The following is a 17,461-nucleotide window of genomic DNA, read 5'->3' as shown; positions in this document are numbered from 1 at the left end:
TACATCCTCCACCCCCCCCCCCACATCCTCCACCCCCCCCCCCACATCCTCCCCCCCCCCCCCCACATCCTCCACCCCCCCCCACATCCTCCACCCCCCCCCACATCCTCCACCCCCCCCCCCACATCCTCCCCCCCACCCCACCACATCCTCCACCCCGCCCCCCCACAGTCCTCCACCCCCCCCCCCACATCCTCCACCCCCCCCCACATCCTCCCCCCCCCCCTACATCCTCCACCCCCCCCCCCACATCCTCCACCCCCCCCCCCACATCCTCCCCCCCCCCCCACCAACATCCTCCACCCCCCCCCCACATCCTCCACCCCCCCCCCCCACATCCTCCACCCCCCCCTCCCACATCCTCCACCCCCCCCCCCACATCCTCCACCCCCACCCCCACATCCTCCACCCCCCCCCCCCTACATCCTCCACCCCCCCCCCCACATCCTCCACACCCCCCCCCCACATCCTCCACCCCCCCCCACATCCTCCACCCCCCCCCTACATCCTCCACCGTCCCCCCCCACATCCTCCATCACGTGACAGCCTCAAAGTGCACCTAGCCTGGCACGAGCGATGTTGCCGCTGCTGCTAAACAGCACCGCGGGTTCGATTCCCGCTCAACGGCTAATTAAACATATATTTGATGATTTTACATTTTGATTTAAAAGCTTTCGTGACTGCAGGGATTCATATTCTTGGTTCTTTCGGTGAAATCACGTGTTGCAGTCGAAACAGTCGTGAGAGTTTGTATAGTTTTGTATAATTTTATTATTTTATTTTATAATGTTTTATTTTTATTATTGTATTATTTCCCTTCTACGTGACTTTACCGTAAGAACCAAGAATATGAATATCGGTGATGATGATTCAATTATCGGCGATGATTACGTAAACCCAACCCTACCCGCCCCCCCCCCCTTGGAACCTAGATCGACTCCGCTCTTAAGTGACTCGGAGGTTCTTTAAAATAATAACGGGTGCAGGAAAACATCAGCATTTGGTGGAGACAAAGGCGGCCGGGCGTGATGCAGGGCCACCCACCCCCTCGTGTGCCACAGGCGATGCCGCTCTTAGCTCACAGCACTTGCCCCAACAGCCTTGTCGAGGCTACACGGGGGACCTTTGTCTTTGTGATGCTCGCTACCACACCCCCTCGTGTGCCACAGGCGATGCCGCGCCTCGCTCACAGCACCTTGCCCCAACTGCCTTGTCGAGGCTACACGGGGGACCTTTGTCTTTGTTATGCTGGCTGCCCACCCCCTCGTGTGCCACAGGCGATGCCGCGCCTCGCTCACAGCACTTGCCCCAACAGCCTTGTCGAGGCTACACGGGGGACCTTTGTCTTTGTAATGCTGGCTACCCACTCTCCTCCTCTGTGTGTGTCACCGTGGCGGTCTTCACAGATGATGGTGGTTGTGCTTATTGCGTGCAATCCCTTTTGTTGTTGTTGTTGTCATTGTTGTTGTCGTTGTTGTTGTTGTCGCCGTTGTTGTCGTTGCATTGACCTCGGCTGGGCATTCGGCTTTGGCAGTGCAATCAGAAATGGTGGGGGGGGGAGGGTGGAAATTTCGCACACAAAACCGAGTGGATGAAATCACACTGAATAACACGAATTGGTCTCGTCCTGTTGACGTGACGAACCTCTCTCAGTTGGCCGTGTCGGGTGGTGGCGGGTTTCAACGACACATTTATTACGGATGATATTGGTCGCGAAAAGCCCAGCCACACGTGGTGTCAAAACTGAAAAAAACTTGCCACACTTCGATGCTTGTTCCGCTCACTTGAATAGCAAATCGATGGGATTACACTGGTCAACACACTTTTTCTGGCATGAGGTATTCCAACGGTTTGGGGTGCTGATTCCAAATCTGGCATCAGTTTTTGTCTATCACATCAGGTTTTTGAGATATCAGATATTGCATTTTCAATAAAAACTGCAGAAGAAAAATATTAAGTAAATGTGGATATCTACATAAAATGATATTATAAACACACTGTCCTAAAAATACAGCACCATATTTTAACACTAAAGCAGTCACCGACTCGCAACAACTTGCAATCATAAGTGACAGAGTTCATTTCGGGTAAGATCAATGAAAATGGGGGTATGCCGATAGCATTAAAATGAGATGTGATGGAGCAAATCTGAGATCAGATTTTGAATCAGCACCCTGAAATTAGTCTAAAACAGCCTCAAAAGTCCAGGCCAGAATTTATATTTTTTTGTTGACAAGTGTTATCAACCACTTGAATTGGAGCTTCCGTGACTGCAGCAATTACTCGTTGGTAATAAATTAAATACGTGACTTTACCGAAAGAACCAAAAATGTAATGATCTGTTGATATGCAAATTCCTTTGTCAAGGCGCCCTTCCTCCCCTAACCCAGCAGCTTAAATATACGCTGCCAAGCTTGGTGGTGTTCATTCAGACGCTGTCTTTCCGACAGACCTGTTCTTCACCCGAGGGCGGCTGCTTGCGTTGTGGCCGAAACGTCGTGAGAATTGTATTTTATTATGTTTTATTTTTATTATTTTATTATTTCCCTTCTACGTGACTTTACCGAAAGAACCAAGAAGATGGAATGATCGTTCTGCCTTTTGACAGAGGGAGGGTTTTTTTTTTTTGGGGGGGGGGGTGTGATGCGGGTGGGATATAATTGCGTTGATAATTAAACAAGTATAACCCGTAATAACAAAGTTTTTCACTATAAATCCTTTATATGCGTGGCGGCTAGAGTCCTCTCGTCCTCTGGCTTGAGATGGCTGCCACCTATGGGTCAGATGATTGCATTGCACCATTAAGCAATTGGTAATTAAATATCATATTTTTGTCCTAAGAAGTGTAAAATTTTAGAAAAAAAATTTCACGAACATTCATTGTCACGCACAACGAGTCTGTGTGGAAAATGTCAGCTCGATTGGATCACGGGAAGTGGGTTAAAAAACGACCGAAAGATTTGCACGGTCCTAAGCAAGCAAGCAAGCGAACTTAATATAAAGGATTTAAAAATAACGCGAACAAACCAAGAAAAAAAATTGGCTGGGAATTTAAAAATGTCAATGACGGCCCCTTCCATCCACTGCCTCTCGCGGGTTCGATTCGTGCCGTTGTCATGCGTTCCACCTCTTCCTAAGTAGCGCTGCGCAGTCGACCACGAGGTTTTAAATTTCGATTTAAAGCTTTCGTGACTGCAGGGATTCATCTTCTTGGTTCTTTCGTGAAAGTCACGTAGAATGGAAATAATAAAATAATAAAAATAATACATAATAAAATAATTTTAAAGCTTTCGTGACTGCAGGGATTCATCTTCTTGGTTCTTTCGGTAAAGTCACGTAGAAGGGAAATAATACAATAATAAAAATAAAACATTATAAAATACAATTCTCACGACGTTTCGGCCACAACGCAAGCAGCCGTCCTCAGGTGAAGAACAGGTCTGTCGGTGGTGGTAGTGGTGGTGGCGATGGTGGTGGTTGTGGCGGTGGTTGTGGTTGTCGTGGTGATCGTGTTGGTTGTGCTGGTGCAGTGGTGGTGGAAGTGGGGGTGATGATGCTGTTGGTGGTAGTAGTGGCGGTGGTAGTGATGGTGTTTTTTTGTGCTGGTGCAGTGATGGTGATAGTGGTGATGGTGTTGGTTGTGCCGGTGCAGTGGTAGTGGTGGTAGTGGTGGTGATGATGACGGTGGTAGTGGTGGTGGCGATAGTGGTGGTGGCGGTGGTAGTGGTGGTGGCGATGGTGGTGGTGGCCGGATCGAGGGGGCTAAACAGGCGCGGCACGGGCTAGAGAAGAGATGGAGTGATGTGGTACAGGAGGACGTGGAGCTGAGTGGACTTGCCGATGACTGGTACCAGCGGTGTCAAGATCGGCCTCAGTGGAGGAGGCTCGTGAAGGACGCTGCTACTGGGCAGTTGGAGGCAGTCGCCCTCCAACAACAACGGAGGGCGGAGGAGCGACGCTCACAACAACGAGCGGAGCGCCGGGTGATAAAGCACAGCAAGTTGGCACAGTAGGGGGCACAGGTGGTGCATCAGCCAGTCATCTCAGTCGTCTCAGTCAGACGACCCATGGCACCTGCTGGGTCTGCCCCGTGACCTCCTGCCAGCGGGCGTTCGACATTTCACGTGCCCTCAAGGTGCACATGGCCTGGCACAAGCGTCGTGGTGACGTCACCGCCACTTAGTGGCGAATAGCGGTTGTTGGTGGCGGTGGTGGTGGCGGTGGTGGCGGTGGAAGTAGTGGTGGTGGATCGTGTTGATTGTGCTGGTGCAGTGGTGGTGGAAGTGGGGGTGATGATGCTGATGGTGGTAGTAGTGGCGATGGTAGTGATGATGTTGATTGTGCTGGTGGAGTGGTGGTGGTTGTAGTGGTGGTAGTGGTGGTGATGGTGTTGGTGGGGCTGGTGCAGTGATGGTGGTAGTGGTGGTGATGATGACGGTGGTGGTGGTAGAAGTGGTGGCGATGGTGGTGGTTGTGGCGGTGGTAGTGGTGGTGGCGATGGTGGTGGTGGCAGTGATGATGACGGTGGTGGTGGTGATGGTGGTGGCGATGGTGGTAGTGGCAGTGATGATGACGGTGGTGGTCGTGGTAGTGGTGATGGTGGTGATGGCGGTGGTGGTAGTGGTGGTGATGGTGGTAGTGGTGGTGGTTGTAATGGTGGTGTTGGTGGGGCTGGTGCAGTGGTGGTGGTAGTGGTGGTGGCGATGGTGGTGGCGGTGGTTGCTATGTATAGTGGTGTGCGTGTGTCACCCTTCTCACCACGAGTAGATTTCCGTCACTTCAACCACTCACGGTTCACTCTCTGTGTGTGCATCCTTTTCTTAAATAACTCACAAAAATAGCTTCTGTAACAAGAGCGATAATAACGACTTTACACATTTTATTTTGCCTTTTTAAGTGTCCCGTTTCATTCCGTCCATTATTTCCCCCCCCCCACGTCTTTGTTATCTTAAAAAATAGTGGTTTTGGGGGGTGGGGGTGGGGGGTGGTGGTGCAGGCGGTCACAATCTTCAGTCTCGCCAAGGTATTTACCGGCACGCTCACAACCAATGGGGGGGTGGGGGGGGGGGTGGTTGGGGGTGGGGGTAATGGGGGACCGGGGGGAAGGGGGGGCGAGCAATTAAGGGGGGGGGGTTCAATCGGTGATTGCGCAATCGCCCCTCCCATTACCCCCCCCCCCCCCACTTCCCCACCGCTCCGTGTCGCTCTCTCTCCCCGGGGACAATCGTCGGCCATGCGCCAGACGCGTGTGCACGTGACGAGGCGCGTATCACGTGACGACGACACGCGCACGTGACGACGCGCGTGCACGTGACGACACGCGCACGTGACGACACGCGCACGTGACGACACGCGCAAGTAATGACGCGCGCACACGTGACGACGCGCGCGCACGTGACGACACGCGCAAGTAATGACGACACGCAACACGTGACGACGCGCGTCCATGCTCCGAGGCTCGACTCGCGTGGCTCGCGTGACGACTCTGGCAGGCCGCGTGCTCGTTCGCTCGCTCGTTCGCTCGCTCGCTCAGTGCGCTCGGGGCGCAGCAGGACCCCCAGCGGAAGATGCAGACCGCCCCAAGCGGCCCAACAGGCCATTGTCCAGGCCCCCCCTGCCACCCCCAGCCACCCCCCCCCCCCTCCGGCTACCACGTGCTCTCCTCTCTCTTGCCAACCAACGATGGAGGAAAATATATTCCGCGTTCCCGGCGCATCGCGTTCCACCGTCCACCTCTTGCCGGGAGTCGAGCGCCACCTCTGCCTCCGGACTGTTGTTGTTCCGGCAGGGGTGGAGGCCCCTTCGTCGATTTTTCGACCGGAGCCCGCGTGGAAAAATAATGATAATGATGATGATCTGTCGATAACAAACCACCGGGGGAGCGGCCGTTTAAAGTCCAGGATTCTTACGACGGCGTGAAGGAGTTGATCTCCCTCTCTTTCCCTCTCGGGGTGAACTTGGGGGGTAGGGTGAGATATTGTTACTCTTAGGTTTTTTTCGGTAAAGTCACGTAGGTAAAAAATAAAATTAAAATCAATAAAAGTAAAGTAAAAACATCACGACGTGATTTAACTTTACCGAAAAAAAGAGTACGAATCCTTGCGGTCACGAAAGCTTCAAATCTAGAATGTGATGTTGTTGTTGCCGTGAAGAATCGCCGAGAGATGGACATTCGTAACTCAGCAGCGGGGAGGGGGGGGGGGGGACGTGAAGTCGCGTTTATCCCAAGCGTCTGGTCGCCAGGGGACAATGAATCCCGCCTCACCCACCCACCTACACCCCAATCCCAAGTCGCGCGGAAGTGGATACCCCAGAACTACTTTCGAGTAGCCTCCGCGGTCCATGCAGCAGGTAGGGGGTTGGTGTGTGGGGTGTGGGAGGAGTGTGTGGGGTGTGTGTGTGGGGGGGGGGGGGCACGGCACAAGAACAGAAAAGTGTCCCCGACGACCCCAGAGTTAGGTGAAAGCGGCGATGTCGCGCTGCCAGGATCAATCCGCTGCTGGACTGGAGCCTCCTCCGAGAGCAGCCGCGGCGTTTGCCGCTCCGTCTTCGCCTGGGGGGGCGAGCGAGCGCTGGGTGCGGTGCCACAATCCATTACTCGGCCGCCCCTCCGCAACTATTCCAGTCGGCCAATCGAACATCGGCCACGCGTCCATGCCGTGCACGACGTGTCCTGCCCAAAGCCCCGCTCACCCGCTCACCCATCCAGTCACTCACCCGCTCACCCAGTCTCCCACTCACCCATCCTCTCAATCACCAAACCACCCACTCACCCGCTCACCCATCCACTAACTCACCCGCTCACCCATCCACTAACTCACCCGCTCACCCAGTCTCTCACTCACCCATCCTCTCAATCACCAAATCACCCACTCACCCGCTCACCCATCCACTAACTCACCCGCTCACCCATCCACTAACTCACCCGCTCACCCATCCACTAACTCACCCGCTCACCCATCCACTAGCTCACCCGCTCACCCATCCACTAACTCACCCGCTCACCCATCCACTAACTCACCCGCTCACCCAGTCTCTCACTCACCCGCTCACCCATCCACTAACTCACCCGCTCACCCATCCACTAACTCACCCGCTCACCCATCCTCTCAATCACCAAATCACCCACTGACCCGCTCACCCATCCACTAACTCACCCGCTCACCCAGTCTCTCACTTACCCATCCTCTCAATCATCAAATCACCCACTCACCCGCTCACCCATCCACTAGCTCACCCGCTCACCCATCCACTAACTCACCCGCTCACCCATCCACTAACTCACCCGCTCACCCATCCACTAACTCACCCGCTCACCCATCCACTAACTCACCCGCTCACCCAGTCTCTCACTTACCCATCCTCTCAATCACCAAATCACCCACTCACCCACTCACCCATCCACTAACTCACCCGCTCACCCATCCACTAACTCACCCGCTCACCCAATCTTGCACTCACCCATCCTCTCAATCACCAAATCACCCACTCGCCCGCTCACCCATCCACTAACTCACCCGCTCACCCATCCACTAACTCACCCGCTCACCCATCCACTAACTCACCCGCTCACCCATCCACTAACTCACCCACTCACCCAACCACTATCTCACCCGCTCACCCATCCACTATCTCACCCGCTCACCCATCCACTAACTCACCCGCTCACCCAGTCTCTCACTTACCCAAGCTCGATCACCCACTCGCTCACTTGCCCACTCACTCATCCAATCACCTGCTCACCCAATCTCTAACTCACCCATTCACACGCTCACCTGCTCACCCAATCTCTCACTCACCCATCCTCTCGATCAACAAATCATACACTCAACCGCTCACCCAATCTCTCACTCAACCATCCTCTCGATCACCAAATCACACACTCACCCCCTCACCCAATCTCTCACCCATCCTCTCGATCACCCAATCACACACTCGCTCACTCACCCAATCCCTCACTCACCCATCCTCTCGATCACCCAATCACACACTCGCTCACTCACCCAATCCCTCACTCACCTAACCTCTCGATCACCCAATCACCCACTCGCTCACCCAATCACACACCCACCCAAATCACATTTTCGCCTCTGCTCCATTACCACCACCGCCGCTGCTACTCCCATCCGAAGTCCTCCCCCACCATCTGGTAGAACTTGAGGTTGAATGGTCGGTAGAAGTCGCGCAGGCGCACGAGGGCGCGCGCGTCGACGCGCGGGTGCGTGCGTCCCTTGGTCTTGCCTAGGCAGTGAGGCCTACCGCTGCCCTCGGCCTTCTTGAGGCACGGGAAGCCCTTGGTGGCGTTGAAGTAGAAGTGCTTGTCCGTGACGATCGTCTTGAGGCCCAGGAACCGCTGTGCGCGCCCGACCTCGCCCGCCGGGTCCGACACGAGCCTCTCCCCGCTCACGAAGAGCATCCGCTCGCGAGGGAAAGCCCTGAGCCACCTGGCCAGGTGGTCCGCGTAGAGGCCGATCCGCAGGGCGCTCCACTGCGGTTCGACGAGTCCCGACGAGCGGTTCCGGAAGGCGAGCGCTTCGAAGGAGGCGGTGCCCAGCGGGCGTTTGGAGAGCGTTTGGGTGTAGTCGGAGATGGCGCGGGTCACGGGGTCGCGCACCACCACGATGAGTCGCGTGCGCCCGCCGTCCATCGCGCGGATTCGCTCCGGGGCCTCTTTCGTGATGAAATAGCTGGGCGTCTTCTCCATCGTGATCTGCCCGTCCAGCGTCAGCGGCATGAGGCCCCTGCGTTCGGTGGGACGGGGGGGTTGAGAGAGAGATGGGGGAAAGCGAGCGATGGGAAATATTTGAGCTGAATTGGCGGTCGCTGTGTGGACGTGTGGGAGGACATCCCCCACACACTCCAAACGAGTCTTGGGGCGCGGTGGAACTTTGCACGATGAACGAGCTCATGCAACAACGACAACAACAACAACACATTTGATACGTGTAGTGAAAATTAAACATTGGTTGTTGTTTTGTTTCAGATGCGCCCACCGTCACGGCAAATGAAGTCCACCCTTCTCCGTTAGGGGCCGTCCATAAATGACGTCACGTGATTTTGGACGTGTTTTGACCCCCTCCCTCCCCTCATCGTCACACGGCGTCACAAAAATCAGACCCCCCCTCGAATATGACGTCACAAAGCTCTGCCCCCCCCCCAAAAAAAAAATTAAACATGCTTCAAATCGCTTTAAACTATTGTCATTGTAGTGCGTATTTAATGTGGCGCTGCACTCTGATGTTGTAGGAGAAAACATGTATTGCAAAGTCGAGGAGGCATCACGGTTGCTCTACGAAGTGAAGATAACTGGTGATTAACCGGAAGACGGAAGCTTGTGTTGCCTCCGAAACGTCGTGATTTTTATTTTATTTTACTTTTATTAATTTTAATGTTTTTACCTACGTGACTTTACCGAAAAAACTTAAGAATACGGTTGAATGCGCTTTGGTTTTAATGACATTACCTTTCATCTCGGCTTACGACGCATTAGCCCGCTTGCTTATTCTGTCAATGGTTGGTGCGACCCTGGGGATGGTGCTGGGTTTGGGGAGAGGTGGCACCCACACCTTACGGAGACATCTCAAGAGCAGCTACATCACGACTAAACTAGTATTTTATTTCTAGATTTGAAGCTTTCGTGACTGCAAGGATTCATATTCTTAGGTTGTTTTCGGTAAAGTCACGTAGGTTAAAAATAAAAATTAATTAAAGTAAAATAAAAAATAAAATAAAAATCACGACGTTTCGGAGACAACACAAGCTTCCGTCTTCAGGTGGAACCGTCACAGCACGATAGCTGTATCAAGTGAGAGAAATTCCAAGAAAACAGTCCTTGTATATATACTGGTTGAGGGTGGGAGGAGCCAAGGTAGGCCCTGAATATTATATTTTTGTGAGGTTCGGTGCGGCTGAAGCACGCTGTTAGGAAAGAGCCTTTGTTGTGTAAACTTGGTGCGGATGATGTAAAGGTGCGTGTATTTCTCTCACTTGATACAGCAATCGTGCTGTGACGGTTCCACCTGAAGACGGAAGCTTGTGTTGCCTCCGAAACGTCGTGATTTTTATTTTATTTTTTATTTTACTTTTATTAATTGAATTTTTTTACCTACGTGACTTGACCGAAAAAAACTAAGAATATTATTTTATTGTTTACCAGGTAAAGGCCCCACCAATGCTCTTTTTGTTCAGAAGCCACGTGGCCATCACAAATGAGAGCTCAACGGAGTGGCACGATCATGGTCGCCGTCGTGTGGACATTTATGGTTTGGTGCAGCGGCTGCGGTTTTTAGCAAGGGCGGACCGCGTGCAGCTCACGTGCAAAAGTCAAACAAAGACCCTCAGGGAGAATTCTGTGCCGAGTCTTGGACCACGACGTTGTAAGGGTCAACCAGCCCCAGGTCATCTACAGCGCTCGCAGGCGCGGAGGGCAATTAGAGACCCGAGCAGCATTTTAAACTCTCTTTCTCTCTCCTTTTTCTCTCTTTTTTTTACGATCAGACGAAACAAGAAGATGCTCGGTGTAGTCGGCACTTTGCTTCGTTCATAATTTCGTTTTTTTTGTTTTTCCAATGCTTTATGTCCCCCCCCCCTTCCCCTGTTTAATAGAAAAATGTCACGAAATATTTCACGCTCTTACCCCTCTCTCTCTCTCTACCCCCTCTCTCTCTACCCCCTCTCTCTCTACCCCCCTCTCTACCCCCCTCTCTCTCTCTCTACCCCCCTCTCTCTCTACCCCCCTCTCTCTCTACCCCCTCTCTCTACCCCCTCTCTCTCTACCCCTCTCTCTCTCTCTACCCCCTCTCTCTCTACCCCCTCTCTCTACCCCTCTTTCTCTCTCTACCCCCCCTCTCTCTCTCTACCCCCTATCTCTACTCCCCTCTCTCACTCTACCACTTCTCTCTACCCCCTCTCTCTCTACCCCCTCTCTACCCCCTCTCTCTCTACCCCCTCTCTCCCTACTCTCCCCTCTCCCCTCTCTCTCTCTATCAATCTCTCCATTGCAACAAAAATCCATCACCTCTGTCCGGCGCTACGTGACATAATTCATTCATACAGAGATTGTTATTTGTCCGTAATCATGTTTTTTTTTTTAGGAGGAGAGGGGGTGGTGGTGGTGAGATCGCGTAAATTTGAATGCGCGTCGTTAAAACCACCAGCCGACACAGCCAATTATTTGAGGTTTGTCACGTGAACAAATCGTGCCAAGGATGTCACATGATGTGCTCAAATGAGTTCATCCTCCAGCACCGACGGCCCGCGTGTTGACCGAGAGATTAAAGCCACAACATTTACGAATTCGAGTACTGAGAAAAGAGAAAAGCTGCTGCTGCTGCTGCTGACGATCGCTTGTGTTGTGATCGGAAGGTCGTCGTAGTTTTTGCTTTGATATATTCTTTCAAACTATCTACGTGGCTTTACCGACAGACCCAAAGAATATGGATGTTTTGTTGTTTTTTCACTTTTCTCTGTCAACAAAACTGAAACCTTTTTACGAGGATTCATGTCTGCATTAACCACAATACTTGCAGTCAAAATGCAAACAAAAAACACTATGATAATTTTCACTGCAAGTATTGTGGCTAATTTAGACATGAATCCTCGCAAAAAGGTTTCAGTTTTGTTGCCAGGAAAAAGGGGAAAAACCCCTATTATTACATTTTGGTACTGGCAAAGGAGGTCTAATGATGTTTTGTTGTTGTTGATGTTGTAAGGGCACCGTGTTATTTTCCTACTAACGTGCTGCGTTGTTGTTGTTGTTAAACACTCATCGTCAAATTGGACGACAACACCTTCCTATAATAGAGGATGGCAGAGCTTGGGGGAGGGAATCGTTCGTGACAGCGGCTCCTCACCAACCACCCACGGGGCCTGCCGAGCGACTTTCCATCATCATCATCATCTCAACACATTTGAAAGGGGCACCTTCTACCCGTGCTCCACAAGTGTAGCTTAGCCTCGGGCACCCCCAGTGGCAGCTACCCCTGTTCGACACGAGGGTGACTCGATCAGCATCGCCGCCGCCGCCGCCACCGCCACATTCGTCACTGGCCCACTGCCTTCTGCGCTGACGTACAAGTCACGTTGTAACCTCACCCCTGCGTAAACAATCACACAATATTTCGATTTAAAGCTTTCGTGACTGCAGGGATTCATCTTCTTGGTTCTTTAGGTAAAGTCATCACGTAGAATGGAAATAACAAAATAATAAAAATAAAACATAATAAAATATTCAGACTCTGTCTCCCCGACAGACCTGTTCTTCGCCTGAGGACGGCTGCTTGCGTTGTGGCCGAAACGTCGTGAGAATAATTGTATTATGTTTTATTTTTATTATTTGTTTTATTTCCATTCTACGTGACTTTACCGAAAGAACCAAGAAGATGAATCATACAATAGACAGCATTCATCTATCTGTTCCACCCCTTCATCATCATCATCCTCACAGCTACACTAGCGGTGGCCGCGGCTTTTGGCTAATCCATCGAACAAAAGCGGTGGTCACCGCATCGCGCGACGCTTTCAGATGCGCTACTGCGGCCGTCTGGAACGCTCTTCCACTCTCGTTGATGCTCCCGGCGTCGTATTATCAGCATCATTCATTCGGTGTAAGTCGAGCAATGCGACGAGCGGGCGAGCAGGATAGTAGGTTTCGTTTGGACCTTTAAAACTGGGAGAAGAAAAAAAACGATCAACTATTTTTATTTTTTATTTTAGCAGGGACATGGGTGGGAAAAAAACCCGATTTTTCCAGCGGCAGGCATCGGGTTTTTTCTTTAATACAATTAAACCCGTTTTCGGGGAATTAAAACCTGGTTTAATGAATACGAAGCTCTGATCCAAGGCTTAGGCTGCTTCCTCGTCGGTGCTGCTATCGTACTCGGGGGGCCGTCGGGCACGGGGCAGTCGTAGAATGCGGCGGGCAGGTTGGTCGTGATGAACACGAGGAGCTCCTCCACAATCGTGGGCACCGCCAGTGAGTTCATTAGCTTGGAATGTATGAAGCCCATCGTTGAGAATTGCGGCTCTGCTAATTAGAACAAATTAAACCGGATTTCTCCCAATCTCAGATGATCGGATTTAATATCAAACAAGTAAACCCGTAAAAACAAAGTTTTTCACTATAAATCCTTTATATGCGTGGCAGCTAGAGTCCTCTCGTCCTCTGGCTTGAGATGGCTGCCACCTATGGGTCAGATGATTGTCTGCCACCATTAAGCAATTGGTAATTAAATATTTAATTTGTTTTCCCTAAAAAGTGTAAAATTTTGGAATTTTCTTTTCACGAACATTCATTGTCACGCACAACGAGTCTGTGTGGAAAATGTCAGCTCGGTTGGATCACGGGAAGTGGGTTAAAAAACGACCGAAAGATTTGCACGGTCGTAAGCAAGCAAGCAAGCACGCAAGCACGCAGGCGAACTTAATATAAAGGATTTAAAAACAATTAAACCCGATTGTAAAAAAAACCCGACTGTGCCACCCTTGGCAGGTGATGACCATTGAGATGCGTAGCTCCTTCTCAGAAGCGACGTGGCCATCACGAACGAGAGCTCAATCGGAGTGGTGGCTCATCATCATCATCATCACGTGGGCATTTATAGCAGCGGGCATATAACTCTAAACACGTGACGTTGAGTCTAAATGTTGGAGGGAAAACCCGGAGGGTCCTGGAGAAAAATCCACGCGACCACGGGGAGAGAGAGAGAGAGAGAGACACCACGAAGTCTAAATATATAAGAGGCGTCAGGGACTGGGATCGAACCCATGACCCTTCTGTGTACCAGGCGAGGTAGTTAACATCTCGGAGGACCCAGAGAAAAATCCACGCGACCATGGGTGGAGAGAGAGCGAGCGAGAGAGTGAGCGAGAGAGAGAGTGAGCGAGAGAGCGAGCGAGAGGTGGGGGTTTACTTAAAGCAAAGTTTAAAAATGTAAAAAAAAATGTTTTACGAAGTGATGAACGAAGCAAAGTGCCGAATACACCGAGCATCTTCTTGTTTCCACTGATCGTAAAAAAAGAGAGAGAGACACGCAAACTCCAAATATACAGCAGGCGTCAGGGGTCGGGATCGAACCCACGACCTCCTGCACAACAGGCGAGGTAGTCAACATCTCCTAGCCACCGTGATGATGATGAGAGAGAGAGAGACACGCAGACTCCAAATATACAGCAGCAGTTGTCAGGGTCTGGATCGAACCCACGACCTCCTGTACACCAGGCGAGGTAGTTAACATCTCCTAGCCACCGTGATGATGATGAGAGAGAGAGAGACACGCAAACTCCAAATATACAGCAGCAGGCGTCAGGGTCGGGATGGAACCCACGACCTCCTGTACACCAGGCGAGGTAGTCAACATCTCTCCGAATATACAGCAGCAGGCGTCAGGGGTCGGGATCGAACCCACGACCTCCTGCACACCAGGCGAGGTAGTCAACATCTCCTAGCCACCGCGGATGGCCAGGAGTTTGAGCACGTGCCCCCATCACAGTGGCAGCTTCAGACACGCGATTGTCTCCTTCAATGCCACAGCAACGCGTTGTCTGGAGGTCAATTACGAAGCGAGAGAGAGAGAGCGAGCGAACGAGGGGGGGACGTGAGGGGGGAGGGATGGGGGGCGGAGATTACGTCACAACGAGCGGCGCCAATTTCCATGTAAGAGACACTGCCTCCCCCCCATCACCCCTAACCGCGCTAATTTATCCCGCTGTATTATCAAGTCCATTTTTTGTCAAATTCTTAAGAGTTACGTGGCTACAGAGAGAGAGCGAGCGAGTGAGCGAGAGAGTGAGCGAAAGAGTGAGCGAGAGAGTGAGCGAGAGAGTGAGCGAGAGAGTGAGCGAGAGAGTGAGCGAGTGAGCGAGCGAGTGAGCGAGCGAGCGAGAGAGCGAGCGAGAGAGCGAGAGAGTGGGCGAGTGAGCGAGCGAGAGAGCGGGCGAGAGAGCGAGCGAGAGAGCGAGAGAGTGAGCGAGAGAGTGAGCCAAGTAAAAAAAAATATTAAATTTTTTTTCTTACGAAATGATGAACGAAGCAAAGTGCCGAATACACCGAGCATCTTCTTGTTTCCACTGATCGTAAAAAAAAGAGAGAGGTGGGTGAGTGGGTGGGTGGTTGAGGTGGAGGGAATTAGCCCGAGCCCTTCCTGAGTGACAGTAATCGGCCCTTAATGTGGCCCGGCCAATTAAACTATTATACCCATAACATTACTGACTCGACTTTGCGCGATTACAATTTGCAAATTGAAAAATCGGAGGGTGGTTGCTGCGCGCGCGTGTGTGCGTGTGTGTGTGCGTGTGTGCGTGCGTGTGTGTGCGTTTATGCGTGTGTGTGTGCGTGTGTGTGTATGCGTGTTTGTGTGCGTGTGTGTGTGCGTGTGTGCGTGCGTGTGTGTGCGTTTATGTGTATGCGTGTGCGTGTGTGCGTGTGTGTCGACCCGTGGCACCTGCTGGGTCTGCCCCGTGACCTCCTGCCAGCGGGCGTTCGACACTTCACGTGGCCTCAAGGTGCACATGGCCTGGCACAAGCGTCGTGGTGACGTCACCGCCACTTAGTGGCGAATGGCGGTTGTTGTGTGTGTTTGTGTGCGTGCCGGCCTTCATAGGTGCTACTCGCTAACAGCACTTGTCCCAACAGTCTGTTAAGGCTACACGGGGGGTCTTTGTCTGTTTCTCACCCACGTGTCAATCCCACCTTGAGATGGTGCTCATAATCATTCATCCATTCTGCGTGGGACGTTCATTCATTCATTCATGCGTTCAATTATTCATTCGGGGTGAGACACCCATTCTTCCATTCATCAATTCATTCAGAGTGAGACATCCATTGCATTATTCGGAGCTAAGGATTTTTTTCATAAATTCATTCATCAATCCATCCATCCATTTCGGGGTGAGATATCCATTAATTCTTCAATTCATTCACCCACACAGCCATTCATTCATTCATTCGGAGTGAGACGTTTTTACTATATCTCACGCAAGGCCTGGTACACAATACTGACAATATTAGAACGATGTACGACTTTAGTTTACCCAGAGATGCCGCACTGAGTCTCATGAAAGCATAGAAGTGCAATTTTTGTTTCATTTTTTTTATATTTCACTTGCGCAAGTTGGTTCTACTCTGATTTCTATTCACTTCATTGCAGTACTTTGTAAAATATGAACGTGTATATATATATACCTTTAATTGTTGTCACTTTTAGTGACCAAGATGAGGGCAACTCCATCCTGGTCGCTACGGCCACACAAAATCCACACTCAGACTCACTCTTTCAAGCGAGACTGCATTCTGATCTGTAGAGGTCTCACCACTGCCACACAGAATCAACCTCAGACTCACTCTTGCAAGCGAGACTCAATCCTTGTCTCTAGAATTCTCACCACGTTCACATAAAATCAACCTCAGGACCACTCTTGCAAGTGAGACTCCATTATGGTCTCTATAAATCTCACCACGTTCACACAAAATCAACCTCAGGACCACTCTTGCAAGTGAGACTCAATCCTGGTCTCTAGAGGTCTTACCACGTTCACACAAAATCCACACCCAGAGTCACTGTTGCAAGTGAGACTCCATCCTGATCTCTAAAGATCTCACCACAGCCACACAAACTCCACACCCAGAGTCACTCTTGCGAGTGAAACTCCATTCTGGTCTCTAGAATTCTCACCGCGGTCACACAGAATCAACCTCAGACTCACTCTTGCAAGCGAGACTCAATCCTGGTTTGCAGAGGTCTCACCAGGGTCACACAAAATCCACACCCAGAGTCACTCTTGCGAGTGAAACTCCATTCTGGTCTCTAGAATTCTCACCGCGGTCACACAAACTCCACACCCAGAGTCACTCTTGCAAGTTAGACTCCATCCTGGTCTCTAGAATTCTCACCGCGGTCACACAGAATCAACCTCAGACTCACTCTTGCGAGCGAGACTCAATTCTGATCTCTAAAGATATCACTACGGTCACATAAACTCCACACCCAGAGTCACTCTTGCAGGTGAGACTCCATCCTGGTCTCTAGAATTCTAACCGCGGTCACACAGAATCAACCTCAGACTCACTCTTGCAAGCGAGACTCAATCCTGATCTCTAAAGATCTCACCACGGCCACACAAACTCCACACCCAGAGTCACTCTTGCAAGTGAGACTCCATCCTGGTCTCTAGAATTCTCACCGCGGTCACACACACACACAAAAACATTCACCTGCCTCTCATCTCTATCGACCAATGTACGTGCACGAACAACTCGTTACATCAAATACTCGCATCATCTGTTCCTTCTCTACGGGGGATTGAGTGTTGCTCCCTCGCACACGTGGTGCTTGTTTTTGTTTTCGTTGTCCTTCCCAGCTGCTCCTCTATCCTCCCGCACGCATAAAAACGCGCTCGTAAATTGTCCGAAAAACATCTTAATAAATATAGAGAGAAGGCCGGGCAGAGCTCGGGGGAAAATTGC

At 51.3% G+C, this 17,461-nt stretch overlaps 1 protein-coding gene across 1 annotated transcript in view; it reads right to left on the bottom strand.

Annotated features, from left to right (window-relative positions):
* Window positions 1–7,598: 7,598 nt before the first annotated feature.
* Window positions 7,599–17,461, bottom strand: part of LOC144950507 (heparan sulfate glucosamine 3-O-sulfotransferase 6-like) — a 48,301-nt gene continuing 38,438 nt past the window's right edge. Inside the window, exon 5 of the mRNA XM_078880645.1 lies at window positions 7,599–8,741. Within this exon, the coding sequence (XP_078736771.1) occupies window positions 8,117–8,741 (625 nt within the window). The 3' untranslated portion in view covers window positions 7,599–8,116. The remainder of the gene's footprint in view (window positions 8,742–17,461) is intronic.

The sequence above is a fragment of the Lampetra fluviatilis genome, chromosome 58 (assembly GCF_964198595.1).
Source record: "Lampetra fluviatilis chromosome 58, kcLamFluv1.1, whole genome shotgun sequence".
NCBI lineage: Eukaryota > Metazoa > Chordata > Hyperoartia > Petromyzontiformes > Petromyzontidae > Lampetra > Lampetra fluviatilis.
This window is presented reverse-complemented; position numbering and strand designations above follow the sequence as displayed.